We start from the raw sequence: 24,348 nt of genomic DNA, 5'->3' as shown, positions 1-24,348 counted from the left end.
AAGATTTTATAAGCATTGGTTATAACTATTTTCAAACATAAGAAAACAAACATGACATCGAACTGACTAATTATAACTGCAAATGAAAGATAGACTGCTGCAAAATTAATTTAGGATGATTACATACTTCAAAAAGGGGAAAGGTGCTTGGGCTTACTAAAAACCACAGCCAAAAAAGGGGGTGAAATATGAAAGAAAACTAAAGACTATTTACAAAATCATGGCACTGTGAGATCAATGGAATAACAAACTCATTAACACTTGCAAAAAAAAACTATGGAAAGTGAAATTTGTAGTGGATAACAAGAATAACAAAAGAAAAGTTGACAAATTTCTTTCGGAAGAAAAAGAATTGTGTTTTGCAACTGAAGCAAGGAATTGGGAGACTTGGTACATAATCACTCTGAGGAATAATAAACTTCAAGTTCCATAAATTCTGAATGATGTATCAATGAATGCAGCTAAAACATACAAGAATATTAGAAAAATGGGTTTAATACCTCCAACGGTATTACTGAGGGTAAGCAGCAACACCTCTGCTATGATTTTTCTCAACACTAGTGCCCCACAATACTGCATCCTCAGCTCCTTAATTTACTCCCTATACACACAAGACTGTGTGGCTAGTTTCTGCACTAACTCCAAGTAAACAAATTTGCAGATACCAACGTTGTGGGCTGTATCTCAAATAACAATGAATTGGAATGCAAGTAGTAAATAAAGCTTTATAACATGGTATCAAGAAAACAATCTTTCCCTCAATATTAACAAAGGAGATGGTCATGGACTTCAGGAAAAGCATCTGTGCACATGCTCCTATTTACATCAATGGTGCAAAGATTGAAAGAGTTGAGAGCTTCAGATTGGTAGGAGTGAACATCACAATAGCCCATCCTGGTCCAACCACATAGATCACAGCCCCATTATAGGAAAGATGTTATTAAATTAGAATAAGTGCATAAAATATTTACGAGGGTGTTGCCTGGACTTTACAAGTCCCAGTTAAAAGGGGAGGTTGCATTGACTAAGATTTTATTCCTTGGAACATAGGAGATTGAAGGTTGACCTAGTGGAAGTTTCCAAGCTCACAGTTAGCACTGACAGGATGAAAATGCATAGGACAAACAACAGGAATTCTGCAGATGCTGGAAATTCAAACAATACACATCAAAGTTGCTGGTGAACACAGCAGGCCAGGCAGCATCTCTAGGAAGAGGTACAGTCGACGTTTCAGGCCGAGACCCTTCGTCAGGACTTATTTCCCAGGAAGTGGTGCGAAAACAAGAGGGCACAGTTAAGATCAGAGGCAAGAGATTTTAAAAAAGGGGCAGACTCTTCACACAAATGTTGATGCCCATTTGGAATGAGCTGCCAGAAATAGTGGCTGAAGTACACACACTAGCAACATTTGAAAACCATCTAGTTAAGTACATAGATTGGAGGGGTTTGAAGAACAATGGGCCAAATGCAGGCAGATAGGATTCGTTAACCAGGCACTCAATCAGCACGGACAAATTGAGCCAAAGAGCCCGTTTGAATGACGTACGATTTAATGAATAATCAGATCTTTCAATACAGTGTTAATGACTGTAGCTAAATTGTAACCAACTACAGAAGCAAAGTTTACCGACAGGATCCTTCGCCAGAGTGAATTTCCCTTACCAAACAAGTCACCTGATTTCCCTATCCACGTGAATTAAGTTAATAAACGCCCGTGGGACTGAATGGATTTTTATTCGAATTGAAGGGCAAAGGTCGCTGACGCATCTTATTTCAGATTTAATACATAGTACAACTGACAATAACTCAGCATTTAAACGGAAGTTGCGAAGATCTTGAACATTTGCAGGAAAATTCATTGAACCACCTATTTTCTGCCTTGAGCCATTCATGAGAAATGTGCGCGGGGTTTACCTGCGAACACGTCTGGTTGTTGTGCTCCTGTCCCCAGATCGGCCAGGGAAACAGATCCCAACCCCGAACACCGGCTGATTAATGGGGCCAAAAATCACAGTAAAGATTGGTTCGCAGAGCTACTGAATGACCAGTACTAAGTTCGCCTGCTTCGCTTGGCCGCTGCTTGAACACCCCGCCCCGACCCCAAGCTCCCGCCGTTGATTTTCATCGCTACAGCCCCGGCGTCACACGTTACCTTTCAGAGCGAGCAGATGCTCCTGCTTCGGCTGATTCACGTCCATCTTCACCGCTCCCAACCCGCATGCGCGAACTGCTTTACGGGCCCCGACAGTGGACAAAGTGAGAACTGCGATACAACAGATTTCAAAACACAAACAATGATAAACTGTGACTACTAGAGGGAAATTCGACAGCAGCCCCATGTCCCAATCACATCTTATTGAATGTTTTTTAAAGATTTTATCTGTATTCATAAGTTTTTTTTCTGCAAATACACTGTATGAGTTTTAATTCCTCTTTTCTCATTTTCTCCAAACCAAAGGTGTAGCCAGAATATTTGCTTCTGCCCCAGCCGTTCCTGTCTTTTTGGAAGCTGAAAGAAGCAATTAATTTTCAAACCCTCCTCCAACTCTACTGTTACATATGTTACATTGCCAAGGGTCTTGACTGTTAAGGCAGATGAACTCAGAGCTTAGATTAGCTTTGAGTACTGGAATATCATAGCCATAACACAAACATGGCGCTCATCAACTTCGATCCCAGCTTCCACCTTGCTCTCAAATTCATAGGTCGATTTCCTACACCTCTCTCCTCTTTCTTGACCTCTCTCTACCTCCATCTCAGGAGACATTATCCATCAACAACTTCTACAAACCCAGAGATCCCACCTCTCCTGGAAGTTCCGGGAATCTCCCGCATATTGATAGCAGCTCCCTGATGCCCGGAAATTATATACAATATCCCAGAAATCGATTTTTTTGAGAAAGAGAGGGAGAGGGAGAGTGAGCATCCTGATTGCCCTCTCTTCGTGCTAAGAGTGGTCCTCAACCACCGGGCCGCGAGGGAAAGATATGATTTGGCGATATGAGTCAGCTGCACCTTTCCTCATTCCCTGTCACGGCTACTATTGAAATTGAACGCACGCGAGGTCATTACGCACGCGTCATCCCATGTCAGCATGGGAAGATCAACTTCTCGATCTTGCAAATGATGGTGGGCTGAAAAGTATGCTTGACATAACATATCTGCCAGCATTCTGGATCAAAGTCAAGGCTGAATATCCTGAGATAGCCACGAAAGCACTGAAAACGTTGCTTCCATTTCCAATGTATCTCTGCGAAGCGGGGTTTTCTGCAATGAATGCAATGAAAACAAAATTGTGGAATAGACTGGACATAAGGAACCCCCTTCGAGTATCGCTGTCTCCCATTACCCCTCAATGGGACCGCCTTATTGCAGGAAAACAAGCCCAGGGCTCCTACTGATTCAGCAATATTGGTGTGTTGCCATGATTTTATATGAGGAAAATATGCGCTGTGTGTTTAATATCCAAATGTTACTTAAAATGTTATGATGCTATTGACTTATAATTGACTTATCACTATAAACATGTGAGGAAAATATGCGCTGTGTGTTTAATATTAAATTCGTTAGATAAGCCCTTTTAGAAACGAAATTGAGTGTATTAGCCACTTATAAGTGACTTATAGTGACCTATCACCTATATTCCGGTCGTGATTAACACCTCCCCCACTCCGGTCGGCCAGTCCGCGGTGCAAAAAAGGTTGGGGACCCCTGCTACGTAGACCTATCAGTTTTCTCTGTGGGCGGGCTTTACAGTCAACCTCAAAAATAATGACAGTGTTGCTCACTGCACTGTTTGCAACAGTGACTTTTCTATTGCCCATGGTGGGTTAAGACTGTAAAAGACATGTTGAGGTGAGTTTAACAGGTGTCATTCGTTCATTAGCATACCTAACATTATTTAAACTAGCTGGCTGGCTGCTAAGGAGCTACGCTATTGATGTCCTACGTGATGAGGCCAAACTCCCCATAGACTTGCTTAAAGTTGTAATAGAATAAACATGATAATATAAGTACATATTTTAATGTCACATTTTCTGCATATACCCAACTTGGTTTACAGATTCGACAAAATCACTAATCAAAGTATTACATACACCCTTGGAGGTCGGCCGAGGGAGGGGGTGGATATGGGGTTGCGGGGGGCGGGGATGCTACCTCCCTGAAATGAGTTTTTGCGGGGTGGGATGTCTGCAAACCCAATGACTCCTATAGCTACTTCAAACAATTTCTCAAACAACCAACCCACCTTCCCTACAACGATTTTTCTTTTCTCTATCTATCCTCTTGATCCAACCTGCCCATCACCCACACACTCTTCCCATTGGTTCCACTCTCCACCTACCTCCCTTAATTCCATGATCTACTATCATCGCCTATCAGATTCCACTTTTTTAGACTCTTTATCACATCCACCTATCACCTTCCAGCTTCTGAAATTATTCCCATTCTCATCCCTCCCTCATCTACCAAGCAGCTCTTGTTTCATCTTTTATACCGGCTATTCTCATCTCTATCTTTCTACTCCAGATGAAAGTTTTCGGCTTGAACTGTCGACTGGCCATTTCTCTCCTCTGATGCTGCCTGACCCAGTGAGTTCTGTCAGTGTCATGGTATGTTGCTCCAGATTTCCAATGTCTGCAGTCTCTTGTGCCTTTTAGATTTTATTATACTTTTTCTAAACTTGCATTTATTCTTAGTTGAACCCCTGGGAGTACGTGTGGATGACTTCTCCCATGCCAGTTGAATTGAATGATGATCCTAATGCGGGACAGAAAGACTTTGCACTGATGGGACAGAGGGCAATTTATGAGCTGGTGTATGATTCTGCATTTTCATGGAACTTCTGATAATCTGGATGCATAGACATTCTCAGTGTAATCTTGAATGCTGCTTCTCCACTTTGAGTGGACATGGTCTAGGGATCCCAACAGTTAGTAGGAGGGAGGTTTTGACAACATGAAGAGTCAATGCCTGATCAGGAATAGTCAGAAAGGTTTTGTGCATGGGAGGTCATATCTAATAAACACTTTGGAGTTTTTCAAAGGCATATATAAGGGGATAGATGAATGTAGAGTATTGGATGTTGACTATATGGACTTTGGTCAGGCCTCTGACAAGGTTTCACATGGCAGGCTGATCTAGAAGATTGGGTCACATGAGATTCAGGGGGAGCTAGTGAGGTGGATTTAGAATGGGATCAATGATAGGACGTGGAAGGTGATGGTTGACAATTGATTCTCTCACTGGAGGCCTGTGACTTTTGGGGGTGCCCCAGCGGTCAGTGTTGTTATTCATTATTTATTGTTGTTACTCATTATTCAGGTAAGTGATTTTGATGTGAATGTACACAGCACAATTAGTAAGTTTGCTGATGATAATAAGTTATGAGGGTCTTGTTAACAGTGAAGCATTTTACAATGAATTGCAAAGAGATCTTTGAATTGGTATATTATTGTCACATGTATCAGGTAAAGAAAGTGTGTCTTGTTTACTATTCTCAGATATAATCATCACACAATGCATTGAGGTAGTCCAAGGTAAAACAACAACAACAGAATAAAGTACAAGCAGAAACACAAAATTTAGATTTTACAAAGTGGAACAATTATAATATAAGTAATGGATGAATCTGTAGAGATCTGGTTGCGATGAATTGCCACTCTCTGGCATGAAATGCACAGGTGCAATGAAAAACTTACTTGCAGCAGTAGAAAGTGTGATTACATGGGGAGATAGGCTAAAAAATGGCAAATGGATTTTAATTTACTTAAGTATGAGGTGAAAAATTTTGGACATTCAAACCTATACAGTGAATGGCAGGGCACCGAACAGAGGTACCTGAGAGGGAAAGTTGATATTAGTTTGGTGGATTCAGAACGCAATGGCAAAACCCTTCTGTAGAAAAATTTACCAACAACCAATCATGGTCATGGAAAGAGCATGATCACCTACATCATACAATATGGCACATAACAAACGAACTGAGAGACAATAGAAAGTTTGTCTTGTATACTGGCATACAGATGAAATCATTACACAATGCATTGAGGTGGAGCAACGTAAAGCAGTAAACAATGCAGAATAAAGTGTAACAGCTGCAGAGAAAGTGTAGTGCAGGTAGAAAATAAGCTGCAGATCATAACGAGATAGATTTGTGAGGTCAAGAATCCATCGTATTGTGCTATGTAATCAATTAGTCTTATAACAGCAGGGTAGAGGCTGGTGGTATGTGCTTTCAGTCCCAATGGAAGAGGGAAGATGAGAAATATTCCCTCTAAGATGTGTGCATGTGTGCACACACACATCTTTTGCTACTAGTGCACCACGGAATTTAAACTGTGTGCTAAATGTTGTTACCTTCTACCTCATTGGCATGTTAAGTATATTTTCACAATCATTCACAATCACATTTTTTCCAGTTTCTGGTGTAGATGGTGTTGACAATGTGGATTTTGCAATGATTGGTCTGTAGATTTTAGAACTGGTTTATTTATAGTGTATTTATTGAAGAAATTATTGATTCACTATGTCGAATTCCAAAGAAGCAAAGAGTGTGAAGTGTACAAGAACTGCAAGTTCATTTAAAATGGAATGGTTAATGAAACAGTAGGAACTGCTACACCAGAAGCTCATGAGGTCAGGAACGTGCAGTTATGAGAAATATTTATGTACTATACAGAAACTGGTGTTACCTGCATGTATTGTCATGATGCAAAATCTGCTGAAGAATTTGCATCGCTACATGCTGCAACATATGTTTTGTGAGAGTGCAGATGAATGAGAGTGAAAATGATCAAACCCAGATGAAATCAAAGTTCTTATTGATGGTGTTTTTTTCGTTGTTGAAATGAATACCTCTATATATAAAATTCAGTGCGCACACGTTGTTGTCACTGGGCAAAAAGTTGCACAGCTCAAGATTTTTGTGCACGTTGGTCATTACAAATTAGAAGGAACATTGACATCGAGGGACTGTCCGGGGTGGGTGAGATTCTTAATTGTAATGGCTGCTTTACTGAGGTACTGAGATGTGCAGAAGGAGTCCATTGTGGGAGGGCAGATTTCTATGATGTGCTGTGCTGTGCCCACAACTCTCAAGATTCAAGTTTATTTATTAAGCTTACATCAAAACATACAGTGAAATGTGTTGTTTGCATTAACAACCAACACAGCCAAGGTTGTGCTGGGGGCAGGCTGCAAGTGTTGCCACATATTCTGGCACCAACATAGCATACCCACAATTCTCAGCAGAACAACACAGAACACAACAAAGCAATACACAACAAAATAACAACAGAAAAACAAGGCCCATTCTTCCCTCCCAGACACACAATCACCAAGTCCTTGCACCCCAGGACAGGCCTCCAGCTTTCAGTAGATTCAGGTTTCGGCTTCCCCAGTGGACTCGCAGAGGTTTGCAGACTTGGCTCCGGCCAACAGGCCTCAACTTTCGGGCTCCCAGTTCAACCCTTGGCATCCCAAGACACACGGATCAATGAATAATGTCTCAAAATCCAGACTCACTGACGATGGGACCCAGAACACAAGTTCACGAATTTGGGAACTCAGGGTTATCAGAACTCACTCCCTCTGCCTGCATGAACTCTGACTCCAGAACCCATTGATCAGACACTAACGTGGGGTGGGGTGGGGGGGGGAGTGGGAGGTGGGGCTAACAGCCCTGGTCCACACCGGTCTGCCGGCCTGATATCCGACCAGACACCTTGACCCAGTCAGCAGATGTCCCACAACAGTGTTGCTGGCCTTTAAACGCAAAGTGAAGACTTAAGACTCCAGCCTAAATTCTAGCTCCTCTAATTCCCCCACATCCCTGTCCCTAAAGCCTAACTCACATCATTATCCCCAAAACCATCCCAATGAACCCAAAAAAACTTTATTTAAAAATCTTAAACTGATCTGCGACTTCAACTTTCTACAGTTTATCGTGGTTACGCGCAGAGCAGTTGCTGGACTGAGCTGTTTTACATTCTGTCATGGTGAGAGCTGACAAACGACTGAACCCAGATGCAGAGGAAGGACAGACTCCCACGTAGAGGCAGAAACAAGAGTTTATTCACAGTCATTCCAACAGAGCATCAGTGGCTCAGCCAAGCGACACAGCGAGACAAATCATTCTTGAAACACAAGGCCCTCGCGATAAGTGCTATTTGGGAGCCCACTTTAAACAATCACAGTACGCAGAAATCCCGTGAGAGTCAAAATAACCTTGACAAGATTAAATAGAAAGCACAAGGGCTTAACAACTCTAGGTAAGACAACATTTAATAAATATGGGTGCACTGGCCCACAGAGGTCACGACAACGTTCAAATAGAATGCTTTCTCTGGTGTATCAATAAAAATTGATGGAGGGGCAGGTAGTGTTGAGGAAACAGGTAGGAAGCAGAAGGACTTAGACAGATTAGGAGAATGAGCAAGAAAGTGGCAAATGAAATACAATGTTGGAAAATGCATGGGCATGCACTTTGGTAGTAGAAATAAATGTGCGGACTATTTTCTAAACGAGGAGAAAATCCAGGAATCTGAGATGCAGAGAGACTTGGGAGTCCTTGTGCAGAGCACCCCGAAGGTTAACTTGGAGGTTGAGTCAGTGGTGAGGAAGGTAAATACAATGTTAGCATTCATTTCAAGAGGTCTAGAATACAAGAGCAAGAATGTGATGCTGAGGCTTTATAAGGCACTGATGAGGCCTCACCTTGAGTACTGTGAACAGTTTTGGGCCCCTCAACTTAGAAAAGATGTGCTGGCATTGGAGAGGGTCCAGAGGAGGTTTGCAACGATGATTCCAGGGAATAAAAGGTTTATGATACCAGGAACATTTGATGGCTCTGGATCTGTACTCGCTAGAATTCAGAAGGATGAGCAGGGATCTCATTGAAAGCGTTCAAATATTGAAAGGCCTAGACAGAGTAGATCTGGAAAAAATGTTTCCCCCGATGGGAGAGTCTAGGACAAGAGGGCATAGCCTCAGAATAGGGGGCGCCCTTTCAAAACAAAGATACAGAGAAATTTCTTTAGCCAAAGGGTGGTGAATTTGTGGAATTTATTGCCACGTGCAGCTGTGGAGGCCACGTCATTGCGTGTATTTAAGACAGAGATTGATGGGTTCTTGATTGAATATGGCATCAAAGGTTTGGGGGAGAAGGCCGGGAACTGGGTGGGGTTGAGGAGGAGAGAGGAATAAAAGGATCAGCCATGATTAAATGGCAGAGCAGACTTGATGGGCCAGATGGCCTAATTCTGCTGCATAGTAGCATTCATAATAGCAAGAATGATAAAAAAGACATTGTCGCATAAGACTCTCAGCAAGACTCTCTCTGAGAGTCTTATGGTCTCTCAGCTCAACACCATTGATATAGACGGAAGCATTTACACCACTGTACTTCCTGAATCAATGACCAGTTTTTTTTTGTCTTGCTGATATTGAGAGAAAGCTTGTTATGACACCATGTTACTGAGCTGTCTATCTCCTTCCTGTACTCCAACTCATTGTCATTTGAGGTACAGCCACTATAGTCACACCATTCTAGAACCTGTAGATGGAAGTACAACAAAATTAGGCCATGCAGTCAAAGAGTACAAGGAGTAGAGTGGGAGGGCTGAGGACACAACCTTATCGTGCACCAGTGTTTGAATGATTGTGGTGAGATGTTGCTGTCCGTCCTTACTGATTGTGGTCTCTTGGTCAGGTAGTCAAGGATCCAGTTACAGAGGGAGCCGCTGACTCCCCAGGTCCAGAGTTTGGTGATGAGTGCGCAGTTGGCTGAAAGCAGCCAAGCAAGTAGATAGGGTGGTGAAGGAAACATGCTGGCCTTCATCAATTAGGGTATCGAGTTGAGGAATAGGGACATTATGTTGTAGTTATATAAGTTGTTGGTGAGGCCACACCTGGAGTATTCTGTACAGCTTTGGCCATCCTGTTACAGGAAAGTCATTGTCCATCTGGAGAGGGTGCAAAAGAGATTTATGAGTATGCTACCTGGACTAGAGGGTCTGAGTTATAGAAAGACACTGGCCACACTGGATCTTTATTCCTTGGCATGCAGGAGAATGAGGATGACCTCACAGAACTTTATAACCTTATGAGGGGAATGCATAAGGTGCATAGTCAGTCTTTCCTCCAGGATTGGGGAGTCCAAAACCAGCAGACACTGAAACAAATATCAGGGACCTCCGCTGGTCAGGGTCAACCATGGATGTTGCATCCTGGCTGTCTAGATACACAAGCCTGTGCAGTACCATATGGAGAGCAAGCTGTTGCCCATGTAGCAAGCTCCCCTCTCCATACATCTGATGAACCCAAAGGAACAGCAGAGACCAATATAATTTGGCACCAGCAGCATCACAGGAGTTGCCAGTCAACATAGGACTGCCTTAGGGACTCCTGCTCTGGATTTTTCCTCAGGGTTTACACCCGAAGCCTTCCGCCTAAATGAGTATTTGAGATAAAGGAGTTTTGAGATCAGAGTTTTCCTTCTAGATGAGCTGCCAACCACAGCTGACAAGATCTACCTCCCCAAAGTTTTAAGGTGTCCGTAACCCACCTTTGCCCCTTCTCCTGTCAGTAGAAACAGTTCCACTGGCCACACATGAAGGCCAGGAGTTGGGCTTGGTTGTCAGAGGCTATCTGAGTTGCTACCATTGGGAGCATTTAATGGGCAGTGGGAGCTTATCCTCATTACCATCCCTGGCCATAACAACTTTAAGGTACCTTAAGGTATAGATATGAGGGGAGAATTTTAAATGAGACCTGAGAGGTAACATTTTTTAATCCCTGAAATGAGCTGCCAGAGGAAGTGGTTAAGGGATTTAGATTCACATTTGTCTATCACATGTACATCAAAACATACAGTGAAATACCTCATTTGTATAGACAACCGACACACCCAATGATGTGCTGGGGGCAGCTGGTGAGTGATGCCACTCATTCCGGTGCCACAATGTTCAACATGACAACAACACAAACAGCAGTAACGGAACAAAACAAGACAACAATAAAACAATCCATTTGCCATGTATCCCCAGTGTATTTGGAGGCTTTTGCAGGAACATTAGTGGCATTTCTCCAGGTAGGTGTGTGACCTGGAAGTATAGTTTACATGCAAGACTTCAAAACACACCTCCCTTGTTTGCAATACAATGATTTTCAAAACTTTAAAAAAACTACTTTCAGCAACATTCGAAAGGAGCATTAGCTGGTATTAATATCACTATTTAAATTATTTATGTGCTATGAGTTGCGTTACTCCTAATGCTTTTTGATGGTTACTATAATGCAAAAGAAACAAAAACAACAGGAATTCTGCAGATGCTGGAAATTCAAGCAACACACATCAAAGTTGCTGGTGAACGCAGCAGGCCAGGCAGCATCTGTAGGAAGAGGTGCAGTCGACGTTTCAGGCCGAGACCCTTCGTCAGGACCCAGTTTGCTACATGTAGCTATGGTGAGTAATGGGCTCCAAGTCAGGTAAGACTGAATCAGAACATAATCAGAATCAAAGAATAATAAAGGTGACAAAGTGATCTCAGGAAAGACTTTAGAACAAAAGTCCAAGTGCAGTAAAGACATAGCAGCACCCATTTATCAAGATTGTTGGTGGCCCACTCGTTATGAGGAGGGGGAGTGTGAGGAGTGAGACAGTTCAGGTCTTGAAGAAACACATGATGCACTTTGGTATTCTTGATATCTTCTGTGATAAATAGTACTCGGTGACTGCCATTGGCTACAGATTCTCCCATTTCATCAATGAATTCCAATGGTTTCTATTGCGTCGCTCAACAATGTTTTGAAAGAATGCCAAGGTAAAAATTGCCAATCTGGTAACACTTATCTGGATTGTACAAATCAGATTATTTTATTTGATTTGGATAAGACTGGGACATAATACACAATATAACTATAGATCATATCTACTCTTTTGTTTATCAGAATCGAACATACCCAATGCGCTTTATATGGCTTCACTTCTCAAAATCAAAATTCAGCTCATAGTCCAGACAAGAGCACAATTTTTGTTAAAACACATGGGAGAAATTCTGTATGTAATTATGAATAATTTTATCAGCATTTTGCAAGATGATGAGAGTCATGTACCAAACCAAACTTAATTCATACATCAAAGCATTTATTAAATAAGCAGAGATCCTTACTAGTGTTACTTTTAAAACATGAACCTTTTCCCATTTTAAATAAAGCCATTAAGTCAATAAAGGTTACTAAAAGGATTCGGACTTCCAGTAAGTTGACCACATGCTCAGACACAACAGCTTCTATGGGGTCAACCAAAGGTGTAATGTATTTTTTTAATATATATTCTACAATCGCAAGACTTTGCTGGACATTAACAACTTAAAGTACTGAAGTCTACCCCACCAGTGACTTGCTTGTTGGTGGAGAGACTGAAGCAGACAGTGATGCGGACCGTGACGCTTCTTGTGACAGAGGAGTGTTAATGTGCCAAGGTGGTGTGCAGCCTTACAGCGAGTGATCATCCTAGGTGCTTTTCCTGAGTTTGCAAGATCCTTTTGGATATTGGTAGTGTGGAATGCCGCAAGTCGGATTCATTGGTTTATTGGCGAGTGACAAGGTGGTGACCAGGGGAGCTGCATGGCCTTGGTCATGGTGAGGACTGGGCCTCAAGCTGCTGTGTCACCCATTTGCAGCCGCCCAGGGAGAGGCGTCAGAATCGGGCGCTCCACTGGACTGTCGGAGGCAATGTGGCGTGGTGTCTATGCTAGAGTCGGTGCAGCCCCCAGTGTTTGCTTGGCGGAAGACAAGTTATATTGTGTTTGACAGCAAACTGCTGCAACACTCATGGACTCAGGGACTTGGATTATATTTTTTAATGTGCTTGTATGTGCTATATGTGCCTTGTGCTATGTACAAATATTGGTACTGTGTTTTGCACCTTGGCCCCAGAGTTCAGCTGTTTTGTTTGATTGTATACCACAAGACATAGGAGCAGAATCAAACCATCTGCCCATCAAATCCACTCCGCCATTTCATCATGGCTGATCCCAGATCCCATTCAACCCCATACACCTACCCTCTCAACACATCCCTTGATGCCCTGACCAATGAGGAATCTATCAAATTCCACTTTAAATATACCCATGGACATGGCCTCCACCACAATCTGTGACAGAGCATTCCACACATTCACTACTCTTTAGCTAAAAAAAAATTCCTCCTTACTTCTGCTCCAAAAGGTTGCTCCTCAATTTTGAGTCTGTGCCCTTGAGTTCTGGATACCCCAATCAGATGAAACATCCTCTCCACATCCATCTGCGCATTCTTCTAAGTTTCAGTGAATGCAGGCCCAAAGCTGCCAAACACTCCTCATTTGTTAACCTCTTCATTACTGGAATCATCCTCATAAACCTCCTCTGGACTCTCTTCAATCACAATACATCCTTTCTGAGATAAGGGGCCCAAAACTGTTGACAATACTCCAAGTGCAGCCTGACTAGTGTCTTTTAAAGCTTCAGCATTATCTCCTTGTTTTTATGTTCTATTCCCCTTGAAATAATTGCCAACTTTGCATTTGCCTTCTTTACCACAAACTCAACCTGTGAATTAACCTTCCAAGAGTTTTGCATGAGGACTCCTAAGTTCCTTTGCACCTCTGATGTTTGAATTTTCTCCCCATTTAGATAATAGTCTGCACTATTGTTCTTTTTATTAAAATGCATTATCATACATTTCCCAACTCTGTATTCCATCTGCCACTTTTTTGCCCATTCTTCCAATTTGTCCAAGTCCTGCTGTAATCACATTGCTTCCTCAGCACTACCTACCCCTCCACCTATCTTTATATCAAATGCAAACTTTGTCACAAAGCCATTAATTCCATCAACTAAACCACTGACAAACAATGTGAAAAGTAGCAGTCCCAACAATCCCAATACTGACCCCTGAGGAACACCACTAGTCACTGGCAGCCAACCAGAAAAGGCTCCCTTTATTCCCACTCACTGCCTCCTGCCTGTCAGCCATTCCTCTATCCATGCCAGTGTCTTTCCTGTAACGCCACAGGATTTTATCTTGCTAAGCAACCTCATGTGTGGCACTTTAATAAATGCATTCTGAAAATCCAAGTAAATGACATCCACCTCTGCTCCTTTGTCCATTCTGCATGTTACTTCCTCGAAGCACTCTAACAGATTTGTCAGGCAAGATTTCCCTTTACAGAAGCCATGCTGGCTTTGACTTATTTTATTATCAGTCTCCAAGTACCCCGAAACCTCGTACTTAATAATGGACTCTAACACTTTCCCAACCATTGAGGTTAGACTAACTGGCCTATAATTTCCTCTCTTTTGTCTTCTTCGCTTCTTAAAGAGTGGAGTGATATTTGCAATCTTCCAGTCCTCCAGGACCATGCCAGAATCAAGTTATTCTTGAAAGAACATGACCAATGCATCTGTTATCTCTTCTGCAACCTCTCTCAGGAATCTGGGCTGTAGTCCATCTGGTCCAGGTGACTTATCCACCTTAAGACCTTTTTCCTTTGTAATAGCAATGGCACTCACTCCTGCTCCTTGACACTCACGGATCTCTGGCATACAACTAGTGTCTTCCATAGTAAAGACCGAAGCAAGTTATTAAATTCATCTGCCATTTCTTTGTCCCCCATTACTACCTTACCAGCATCATTTTCTGGTGGTCCAATATTAACTCTCACCTCCTATTTATTCTTTATACAACTGAGAAAAAAACTGCTTTATATTGTTGGATACTTTGCCTTCATATTTCATCTTTTCCCTTCTTACAGCTTTTTCATTTGCCCTTTGTTGGATTTTAAAAACTTATGAATCATCCAACTCCCCACTTACTTTTGCTACCTTATATGCCCTTTCCTTGACTTTTATGCAGTCCTTAACTTCCTTTATCAGCTACGGTTGCCTAGTACTGCCATTTGGGTGCTTCTTCATCTATGGTACATATCTGCCCTGTGCCTTGAGAACTATTCCCAGTAACTTCAACCAGCTCTGTTCTGCCGACATCTCCACTAGTAATCCCCTCCAATCCAGCTGGGCAAGCTCCTCTCTCATTATTCCATTGCAATACTGATATGCATATATACATATGCTACTCCCTCTCAAATTGCAGCATGAATTCAATCATATTATAATCACTGCCTCCTAAGGGTTCCTTTACATTAAGCTCCCTAATAAGATCTGGGTTATTACAGAACACCCAGTCAAAGATAGCCTTTCCCCGAGTAGGCTCAAGCACAAGCTGCTCTAAAAAGCCATCTTGTAGGCATTCAACAAATTCCCTCTCTTGTGATCTGACACCAACCTGATTTTCCCAATCCCCTTGCATATTGAAGTCCCCCATTACAATTGTGACATCACCCTTATTACATGCCTTTTCCAGATCTCTTTGCAATCTCAACCCCACATCCTGGCTACTATTTGGAGGCCTATATATGATTTCCATAATGTTTTTTCTACCCTTGCAGTTTCTTAACTCCACCCACATAGATTCGACATTCTCTGACTCTATGTCACCTCTTTCTAAAGATGTAATTCTATCTCTTACCAACAGAGCCACACCACTGCCTATGCCTGCCTGACAGTCCTTTCTATACAAAGTATATCCTTTGATGTTAAACTTCCAACTATGACCTTCTTTCAGCCACGACTCAGTGATGCTCACAAGGTTATACCGACCAATCTCTAATTGCGGCAAGGATTTGTCCACCTTATTCTGAATGCTACACACATTTATACACAGCATCTTCAGTCATGATAATGACACGGAGGCAAAATTCATAAGGATCAATAATGATTTTGCCTCTGTGTCATTATCATTAGTCTCCAAGTACCCTGAAACCTTGTCCTTAATAATGGACTTCAACTTTGCTTTCTTGCCTGTTCCCCATCACAGTTGGCTTCCCAAATGAGAATTTTTTATTTCAGTGCTTTGTTATCCAGGAGTCTCTGGCATAAAGAATTCCAAACGTTCAGAATGCTCTTTGTCGGCTCTTTCATAATGCTTCCATTCACAAACTGCGGGGCTACGACTGCAGCAAGTATTTCTCAACTAAGAGAAGTATCTGAGCAGGTCAATACATGAGGTGCACTTGAATTTTGAGGGACTATCTAGCTTACTACTCTTATTATGCCAGCAAGGGAATCTGCTATTTAATAAAATGATTTGGTACAGTATGAGTAAAATTTTGTTTGATACATGATTCTCATCACTTCATTATAATAGTTAATTAGGAGAAAAAAAATTGAGGTTGCTAGGGTTCAAAGCTACAGGTGTGCTTGGTAATTTATTGTTTGTAACTATTTTTATGCATAATCTTATCAGAAAAGACTCCTTAAAACCCATGCTTTTAAACAACCTTCTTATCTCCTTATCAAATTTTATTTGGTAACATTTTGTGAAGCAGCTTGAGAAGTAGTAATCTCTTTTCTCTGAAATGCTTCTACAGCAGTTATGTCAAGGCACTGGAAAATATCACAAATGCCCTTTTCCACAAATTTCTCCAAATTCACCAGAAGGTTAAGTGGCTCTTAGATCAATATCCCAAGTCAAGGAGGGGTTATTGTCACGTACACAAGTACAGCGAGGAACATTGAAAAACTTGCTTGCAGCAGCTTCACTACAGGTGTGTAAGTACAAACATAGTCATGGTCATACTTTAAAAACGCAAACAACAGGAATTCTGCAGATGCTGGAAATTCAAGCAACACACATAGAAGTTGCTGGTGAACGCAGCAGGCCAGGCAGCATCTCTAGGAAGAGGTGCAGTCGATGGTGCAGGAGACGAAGGGTCTCAGCCTGAAACGTCGACTGCACCTCTTCCTAGAGATGCTGCCTGGCCTGCTGCGTTCACCAGCAACTTTTATGTGTGTTGCATGGTCATACTTTATTGATCCCGGGGGAAATTGGTTTTTGTTACAGTTGCACCATAAATAATAAATAGTAATTAAACCATAAATAGTTAAATAGTAATATGTAAAATTATGCCAGGAAATAAGTCCAGGACCAGCTTATTGGCTCAGGGTGTCTGACCCTCCAAGGGAGGAGTTGTAAAGTTTGATGGCCACAGGTAGGAATGACTTCCTATGATGCTCTGTGTTGCATCTCGGTGGAATGAGTCTCTGGCTGACTGTACTCCTGTGCCCAACCAGTACATTATGTAGTGGATGGGAGACATTGACCAAGATGGCATGCAACTTAGACAGCATCCTCTTTCCAGACACCACCGTGAGAGAGTCCAGTTCCATCCCCACAACATCACTGGCCTTACGAATGAGTTTGTTGATTCTGTTGGTGTCTGCTACCCTCAGCCTGCTGCCCCAGCACACAACAGCAAACATGATAGCACTGGCCACCACAGACTCATAGAACATCCTCAGCATCGTCCGGCAGATGTTAGAGGACCTCAGTCTCCTCAGGAAATACAAAAAAATATATATTATATTTATAAAATATATATTATACAGTAAAGAGGGGGAAAATGACTGCACTAAAACAAGGGCAAAAACGTGAGATGCCATCAGAAACAAGTCCACGACAGTGGAAGAGGTCCGTAATATATCATTGTTAAGATAGGGTTAGGGTTATCACCGGTCAATATCTCGAATACTGAACTTGGTGATGAGAGATTTCACACGTATGTATATCCAGCCTGATGGTAGCAGTGAGAAGAGGCTATGGCTCTTGATGATAGATGCTGCCTTCTTGAGGCATTGCCTCCTATAGATTCTGTCAATGTTGGGGAGGAGTGTGCCTGCAATGGATTGGATTGTGTCCATAACTCACAGCCTCTTGCTTTCCTGTGCATTGGAACTGCTGTGCCAGGCCACCGTGCAGCCGGCCAGGATTCTTTCAGCAATGTATCTGTAGTATTTTGTGAGAGCATTTGATGACATGCCAAATCTCCATAAGCTTCTAACGCTAAACTTAACCCCAGCACTGAAGCACAAATTACTCTTCGACGGCTAAATTTGACAGGCCATATCATTCACATGCCAGACACTAGATTCCCAAAACTCTATTCAAAATATTGTTGTGGGAATAGATTAACAGTTGGACAGAGAAAAAAGATTCGAGGATGTGCTCATGAGCTTCCATGCACTGGAAATGCACTAAAGCTGTGTGTCAACAACAGAAAGCCTCCACCACCTCACAATTTACCTGTCTTGTCAGCCACCAACTGCCCCATCAATACAAGGGTCTGTGGATCCCAACTTGGCCTGATCAGCCACTTGGGGAAACGGAATCAGAATCAAAATCAGATTCCGGTTTATTATCACCGGCATGTGACGTGAAATTTATTAACTTAGCACCTGCAGTTCAATACAATACATAATCTAGCAGAAAGAGAGAAACAATAAATAAAATCAAATCATAATAAATAAAAAAGTAAATCAATTATGTATATTGAATAGATTATTTTAAAAATGTGCAAAAACAGAAATACTGTATATTTAAAAAAGTGCGGTAGAAGTGGAAACACATTATTTTCTATCGTAAGACCACAAGATATAGGAGCAGAATCGGGCCATTTGGCCCATCGAGTCTGCTCTGCCATTTCATTATGGATGATTTATTATCATCAACCCAATTCCCCTGCCTTCTCCATGTAACCTTTGACACCCTTACAAAAATTAAATATACCAACTGACTTGGCCTCCACCTTGGTCTCGGCAATGAATTCCACGGATTCACCACCCTCTGCCTTAAGAAATTCTTCCTCATCTCTGTTCTAAAGGAACATACTCCTTTTCTGAGGCTGTGCCCTCTGGTCTTAGACTTTCCCACTAATGGAAATGTCCTCTCCATGTCCACTGTATCTGGTCTTTCCAATATTTAATGGGATTCCCACAACCCCCATTCTTCTAAACTCCACCAAGTAACCATAAGAAAGATATATGTAAATTAAATAAGTGGTGTAAAAAGTGTTCATGGGTTTATTGACCGTTCAGAAATGTCAACAAGGGGAGGGGGGAGTCAAAAATGGTGGCAGAGGGTGACTGCTCCCAGCCCTTTTATGAAACAGTTTAAATTCTTTGTCTCTCTAATGCCTCTTCTTTCCTTTTCAAGGAAGGTGGGTCCCATTGGAGTCAGTGATCGACAGCTGCACTCAAACTTGGTGGGTTCCTGTTCTTGAAGCTTGTTGATCAGGTCATAGTTGGAATTTTAACATCAAAGGGTATACTTTATATAGAAAGTACACTCAGGAAGGCATAGGCAGTGGTGTGGCTCGACTGGTAAGGGATGGAATTACAACTTTAGAAAGAGGTGACATAGGGTCCGAGGATGTCGAATCTTTGTGGGTGGAGTTAAGAATTTGCAAGGGTAAAAAAAACATTCGATATCTCTAGGAGCAGCCTGGAAGATGTAGGCCTTTGGGGTGTGGCCCTGTAGACCCGATTCCTCGCCAGTGTTGCCAACTGAAGTGTTTGTGAGAGATCGGAACATCGAGACAGCAGGTGCAGATTTTGGAGGCCTTTGCACTTGGGTGATCTCTCTCTCCCCCTCGCTCTCCCCTAACTATGAGTTGGGGATGTCATAAAAAAAAAGTGGTGCTGCAGACTGTAACATTGAAACAGTGAGCTGTTCGCCCTCCCTCTCGCTGCGGAAGGAGTATCACCTCTGTCTTTCTTGATAGTGAGAGAGAGAGCCTGTGGCATTTCGAATTGTTGGGTGAACAGTAGTTTTCAATGAACTGTAGATCATGGTCTCTCTTTGGGAGCGTTGATGTTGCTTGTATGGTGGGCGGGGGGGGTGTTGATGCTTTCAGCTGGAATGTGGAGGAAGGGGAGGGGGAAGGGGAGGAAGGGGGAGAGGAAGGGGGAGGGGAAGGGGAGGAGGAAGGGGGAGAGGAAGGGGGAGGGGAAGGGGAGGAGGAAGGGGGAGGGGGAGGGGAAGGGGAGGAGGAAGGGGGAAGGGGAGGGGGAAGGGGAGGAGGAAGGGTTGATACTTTTGCTGCTGCTTGTGCGTGGGAGGGGGGATTAGGGGTTCTCGTGTTTTTCCTGTTATTCATTCTTTGGGGCCATTCTTCTACTTCACTGATGTCTGCGGAGAGTAAGAATTTCTGGTTGTATATTGTATATATTCTCTGCTATTAAATAGAAGGCCCAAAGCTATCAAACACTCCTCATGTTAACAGCCATTCCAGGATCTTTCTCGTAAACCTGTCTGGACTTTGCCCCAAAGGATTGCCAAAGGAGGCAACCTAAATAGCTTCTGAGTAGACATGCTATTTTGGCTCTCAAGCTTAATTTTATGTTGTCTTCAATCATTATTATGTTGTAAATTTGACTGCTGTTCTGATATTGTAAAAGTTAAAAGTTAATCATAGTTTTCACTTGCGTCTGTCTTGGCAGGCTTGTTTCTTTTTCAGAATCAGGTTTATTATCACTGACCTGTGTTGCAAAATTTATTGTTTTGTGGCAGCAATACAGTGCAGTAGATAAAATAAACTATAAATAACAATAAGAAATATAAATTAAATAAGTAGTGCAAAAAGAGAGCAAAAATAATAAGGTGGTGTTCATTGATCTTTCAGAAATCTGATGGATGAGGGGAAGTTGTTCCTAAGACGTGACTGTGTGTCTTCAGGCTCCTATACCTTGTCTCTGATGGTAGTAATGAAAAGAGAGCATGTCCTGAGTGGGGATCCTTAATGATGGATCCCGCCTTTTTGAGGCATCGCCTTCGGAAGCAACACTCACAACACGCTGGAGGAACTCAGCAGGTCAGGCAGCATCCGTGGAAAAGATCGGTCGACGTTTCGGGCCGGAACCCTTCGTCAGGACTGTAGAGGGAAGGGGCAGAGGCCCTATAAAGAAGGTGGGGGGAGGGTGGGAAGGAGAAGGCTGGTAGGTTCCAGGTGAAAAACCAGTAAGGGGAAAGATAAAGGGGTGGGGGAGGGGAAGCAGGGAAGTGATAGGCAGGAAAGGTGAAGAAAGAATAGGGGAAAACACAATGGGTAGTAGAAGAAGGCGGAACCATGAGGGAGGTGATAGGCAGCTGGGGGAGGGGGCAGAGTGACATAGGGATAGAGGAGGTGGGGGGGGGGTAGGGAATTACCGGAAGTTGGAGAATTCTATGTTCATACCAAAGGACTGGAGACTACCTAGACGGTATATGAAGTGTTGCTCCTCCAACCTGAGTTTAGCCTCATCATGGCAATAGAGGAAGCCATGTATGGACATATCTGAATGGGAGTGGGAAGCAGAGTTGAAGTGGGTGGCTACTGGGAGATCCTGTCTGTTGTGGTGGACGGAGCGGAGGTGCTCGATGAAGTGGTCCCTCAATCTGCGTCGGTTTCACCGATGTAGAGGAGGCCGCACTGGGAGCACCGGATGCAATAGATGACCCCAACAGACTCACAAGTGTTGCCTCACTTGGAAGGACTGTTTGGGGCCCTGAATGGTGGCAAGAGAGGAGGTGTAGGGACAGGTGTAGCACTTGCGCTTACAGGGATAAGTGCCGGGTGGGAGATCCGTGGGGAGGGACGTGTGGACCAGGGAGTCGCGGAGGGACCGATCCCTGCGGAAAGCGGAGAGGGGTGGAGAGAGAAAGATGTGCTTAGATGTGCTTTCTCTGCCTATTGCCTTCGGAAGATGTCCTTGATGGTAGGCTAATTCAGGCTAATTTAGAAATTGCTAACATTATTTCTATCTTAACACACTCAAGTATTCTCTTCTTACATCCCTCTGGTGCTCCTCCCTCTTTCCTTTCTTCCATGGTCTTCTGACCTCGCCAATCAGATTCCCCCTTCTTCAGCCCTTATGTCTTTCACCAATCAACTTCCCAGCTTTCGCCTATCACCACCACCTTATTCTGACTTCTCCCCTTCCTTTCCAGTTGTGGTGAGGGGTATCAGCCTGAAACGTCGATTGTTTACTCTTTTGCAAAGATGCTGCCTGGCCTGTTGAGTTCCTCCAGCAACTTGTGTGTGTTGTTTAGGAGCAGCTTCTACCTCTTTGCCTTCAGATTTCTGAATGCCCCATGAAGCCTCGTTGTTCTTTGCACTATTTATGTATTTTTCTAATTTGTATGTCTTTGCAACGTACTACTGCCGCAAAACAACACATTTCACATCCTATAAATTAATGATAATAAACCTTATTCTGATTTTTTATCTTGGTTTTTTTACAAGCTTCCATTACTTGTACATATTTTTAAGTAAGCTGTTCCTGCATGTAATTCAAGCTTTTTTTTATAACATCACTAATACTAATTGTACATCTTTTCAACACATTTAATATATGAACATTATGGTTTTCAACAGATTTTTGATTGAAATGCCAACACTACAAGGCTGGGTGGACATCTGAGCATGCGCAGTTTTTATTCCGCTTGTGACCCAGAGTGTATTGTGGACAAAACCATTAAGTTAGCGGGTGTCAATATAAGACAATCAAGGTTATCGCATATTATTTTAAGAAGATTTAATAATAGGGCTTATTAATATGCTGTATATCTAATAATATTGTCGTCTGAAATTATTGATTATTGCTAATGCACATATGTCGAAGTGGACTCGAGATATTGAATCTCGTCACCCCTTGTAAATAGGAAGGTGGCAGGGTTGGTATCGTCGGTAATGGCGGCGGCGGCGAGCCAGGCGCTCTCCGGGCCTGAGATGGGTTCCCGGGGCCTGCGGACGACAGCCGGCTCTTCGGTGAAGGTGGGGAGCGGTGACGAGCGTGTGCCGTTCGGTGGGGGTGCGGGGCGGGTGTGTCTATGTTGTTTGGTAGGGGTGTGTTATCCGGACCGTCGGTGGAGCTGAGGGAAGAGTAGGGGAGTGTCTGGGCCTCTGATCAGCTGCCCCCAGACACGACCTGTTCACTCCTAAGGAGCAACTACTCTCTTCTCCATTTCTAATTTCCACTCCCCCACTGCATGCACCTCTCGCCCTCCCCTCATCTCGGTGCAGCCTCCTCTACCTTTTTGCCCTAGATGCCCCGCTCCCCAATTCCATTTTTCACCCAGCCCACTTTTATCACTATATACAATCCTGAGATTCACTTTCTTGCAGGCATTCACAGTAAATACAAGCAACACAATTAGAAACACTAAAAGACTGCACCCAACAGGACGGACAAATCACAAATATGCAAAAGAGAGTAAACTGTGCAAATACAAAAAGAACGAAGAAAATGAACCATAATAATAAATAAGCAATAAATATGGAGAACATGAGAGGAAGCCCTCTTGAAAGTTAGTCCATTGGTTGTGGGACCAGTTCCCTGAAGGTTGGAGTGGGTTATCTGGTTCAAAAGCCTTACGGTGGAGGGGTAATAACTGCTCCTGAACCTGTGAGACCCGAGTCTCCTCCTTCCCGATGGCAACAGTGAGAAGAGACCGCGGCCTGGACGGTAGATATCTTTGACGATGGATTCTGCTTTCCTGCAACAGTGCTCTGTGTCAATGTGCTCAGTGGTGGGGAGGGATTTACCCGTGATGAACTGGGACATGTCCACTACTTTTTGTAGGACTTTCTGTTGTAGGGCATTGGTGTTTTCACAATGGGCCATGATGCAACTAGTCAATATACTCTCCACCAGACATCTTTAGAAGTTTTTCAATGATTTAGTTATCACGTCAAATCACAAAGTTTTAAGAAAGAGGTGATGTCATGCTTTCTTCATAATGGAACGTGTGCTGGATCTTGAACAGATCCTCTGAAATGACATCACTGGGGAATTTAAAGTTGCTGACCCTCTTCACCTCTGATCCCCCAGTGAAGACTGGCTCATTGACCTTCGGTTTCCTTCTCTTGAAGTCAATAAGCAGCTCAGGGTCATGCTGAAATTGAGTGAGAGGTTTTTGTTGTGGCACCACTCAGCCAGATTTTCAATCTGTCTTCTAAACGCTGATTTGTCACCACCTTTGATTTGGCCTATAACAGTGGTATTGTCAGCAAACTTATATATGACATTGGAGCTGTACATAACTTCACAGTCATAAGTATAAAGTGAGTGGAGCAGGGGGCCAAGCACACAGCCTTGTGGTGCACCTGTGCTGATGGAGATTGTGGAGATGTTGCCAATCTGAACTGACTGGGGTCTGCAAGTTAGGAAACTGAGGATCCAATTGCCCTTGTGGCCAAGGTCTTGAAGCTTATTGCTTAGTTTCAAAGACATGACAGTATTGAATGCTGAGTTTTAGCGAATAAAAAGCATCCTTATGTATACATCTACATGTCCAGATGTTCCAAGGTTGAGGGAAGAGCCAATGAAATGGCATCTGCTCTTGGCCTGTTTTGACAGTGGACAGATTAAAGCAATTCTTAGGCAGGAATTGATGTTTCATCACCAACCTTTCAAAACACTTCATCATAGC

The 24,348-nt window shown here is 43.0% G+C and overlaps 2 protein-coding genes across 5 annotated transcripts in view; one reads left to right on the top strand and one right to left on the bottom strand.

Moving 5' to 3' along the window:
- The window catches only part of trappc13 (trafficking protein particle complex subunit 13), a 66,051-nt gene extending 63,843 nt beyond the window's left edge, over positions 1-2,208 (bottom strand). For all 4 annotated transcript variants that reach the window (XM_063043011.1, XM_063043012.1, XM_063043013.1 and 1 more), the window contains exon 1: positions 2,153-2,208. In XM_063043011.1, coding sequence (XP_062899081.1) covers positions 2,153-2,198 — 46 coding nt within the window. In that variant the 5' untranslated portion in view covers positions 2,199-2,208. The remainder of the gene's footprint in view (positions 1-2,152) is intronic.
- Positions 2,209-22,593: 20,385 nt separating this feature from the next.
- The window catches only part of trim23 (tripartite motif containing 23), a 40,747-nt gene continuing 38,992 nt past the window's right edge, over positions 22,594-24,348 (top strand). The window contains exon 1 of the mRNA XM_063043010.1: positions 22,594-22,690. Within this exon, the coding sequence (XP_062899080.1) occupies positions 22,607-22,690 (84 nt within the window). The 5' untranslated portion in view covers positions 22,594-22,606. The remainder of the gene's footprint in view (positions 22,691-24,348) is intronic.

Source organism: Mobula hypostoma, chromosome 3, assembly GCF_963921235.1.
Source record: "Mobula hypostoma chromosome 3, sMobHyp1.1, whole genome shotgun sequence".
NCBI classification, from domain to species: domain Eukaryota; kingdom Metazoa; phylum Chordata; class Chondrichthyes; order Myliobatiformes; family Myliobatidae; genus Mobula; species Mobula hypostoma.
The sequence above is the reverse complement of the archived record's forward strand: the minus strand, read 5'-3'. Positions and strand labels throughout refer to the sequence as shown.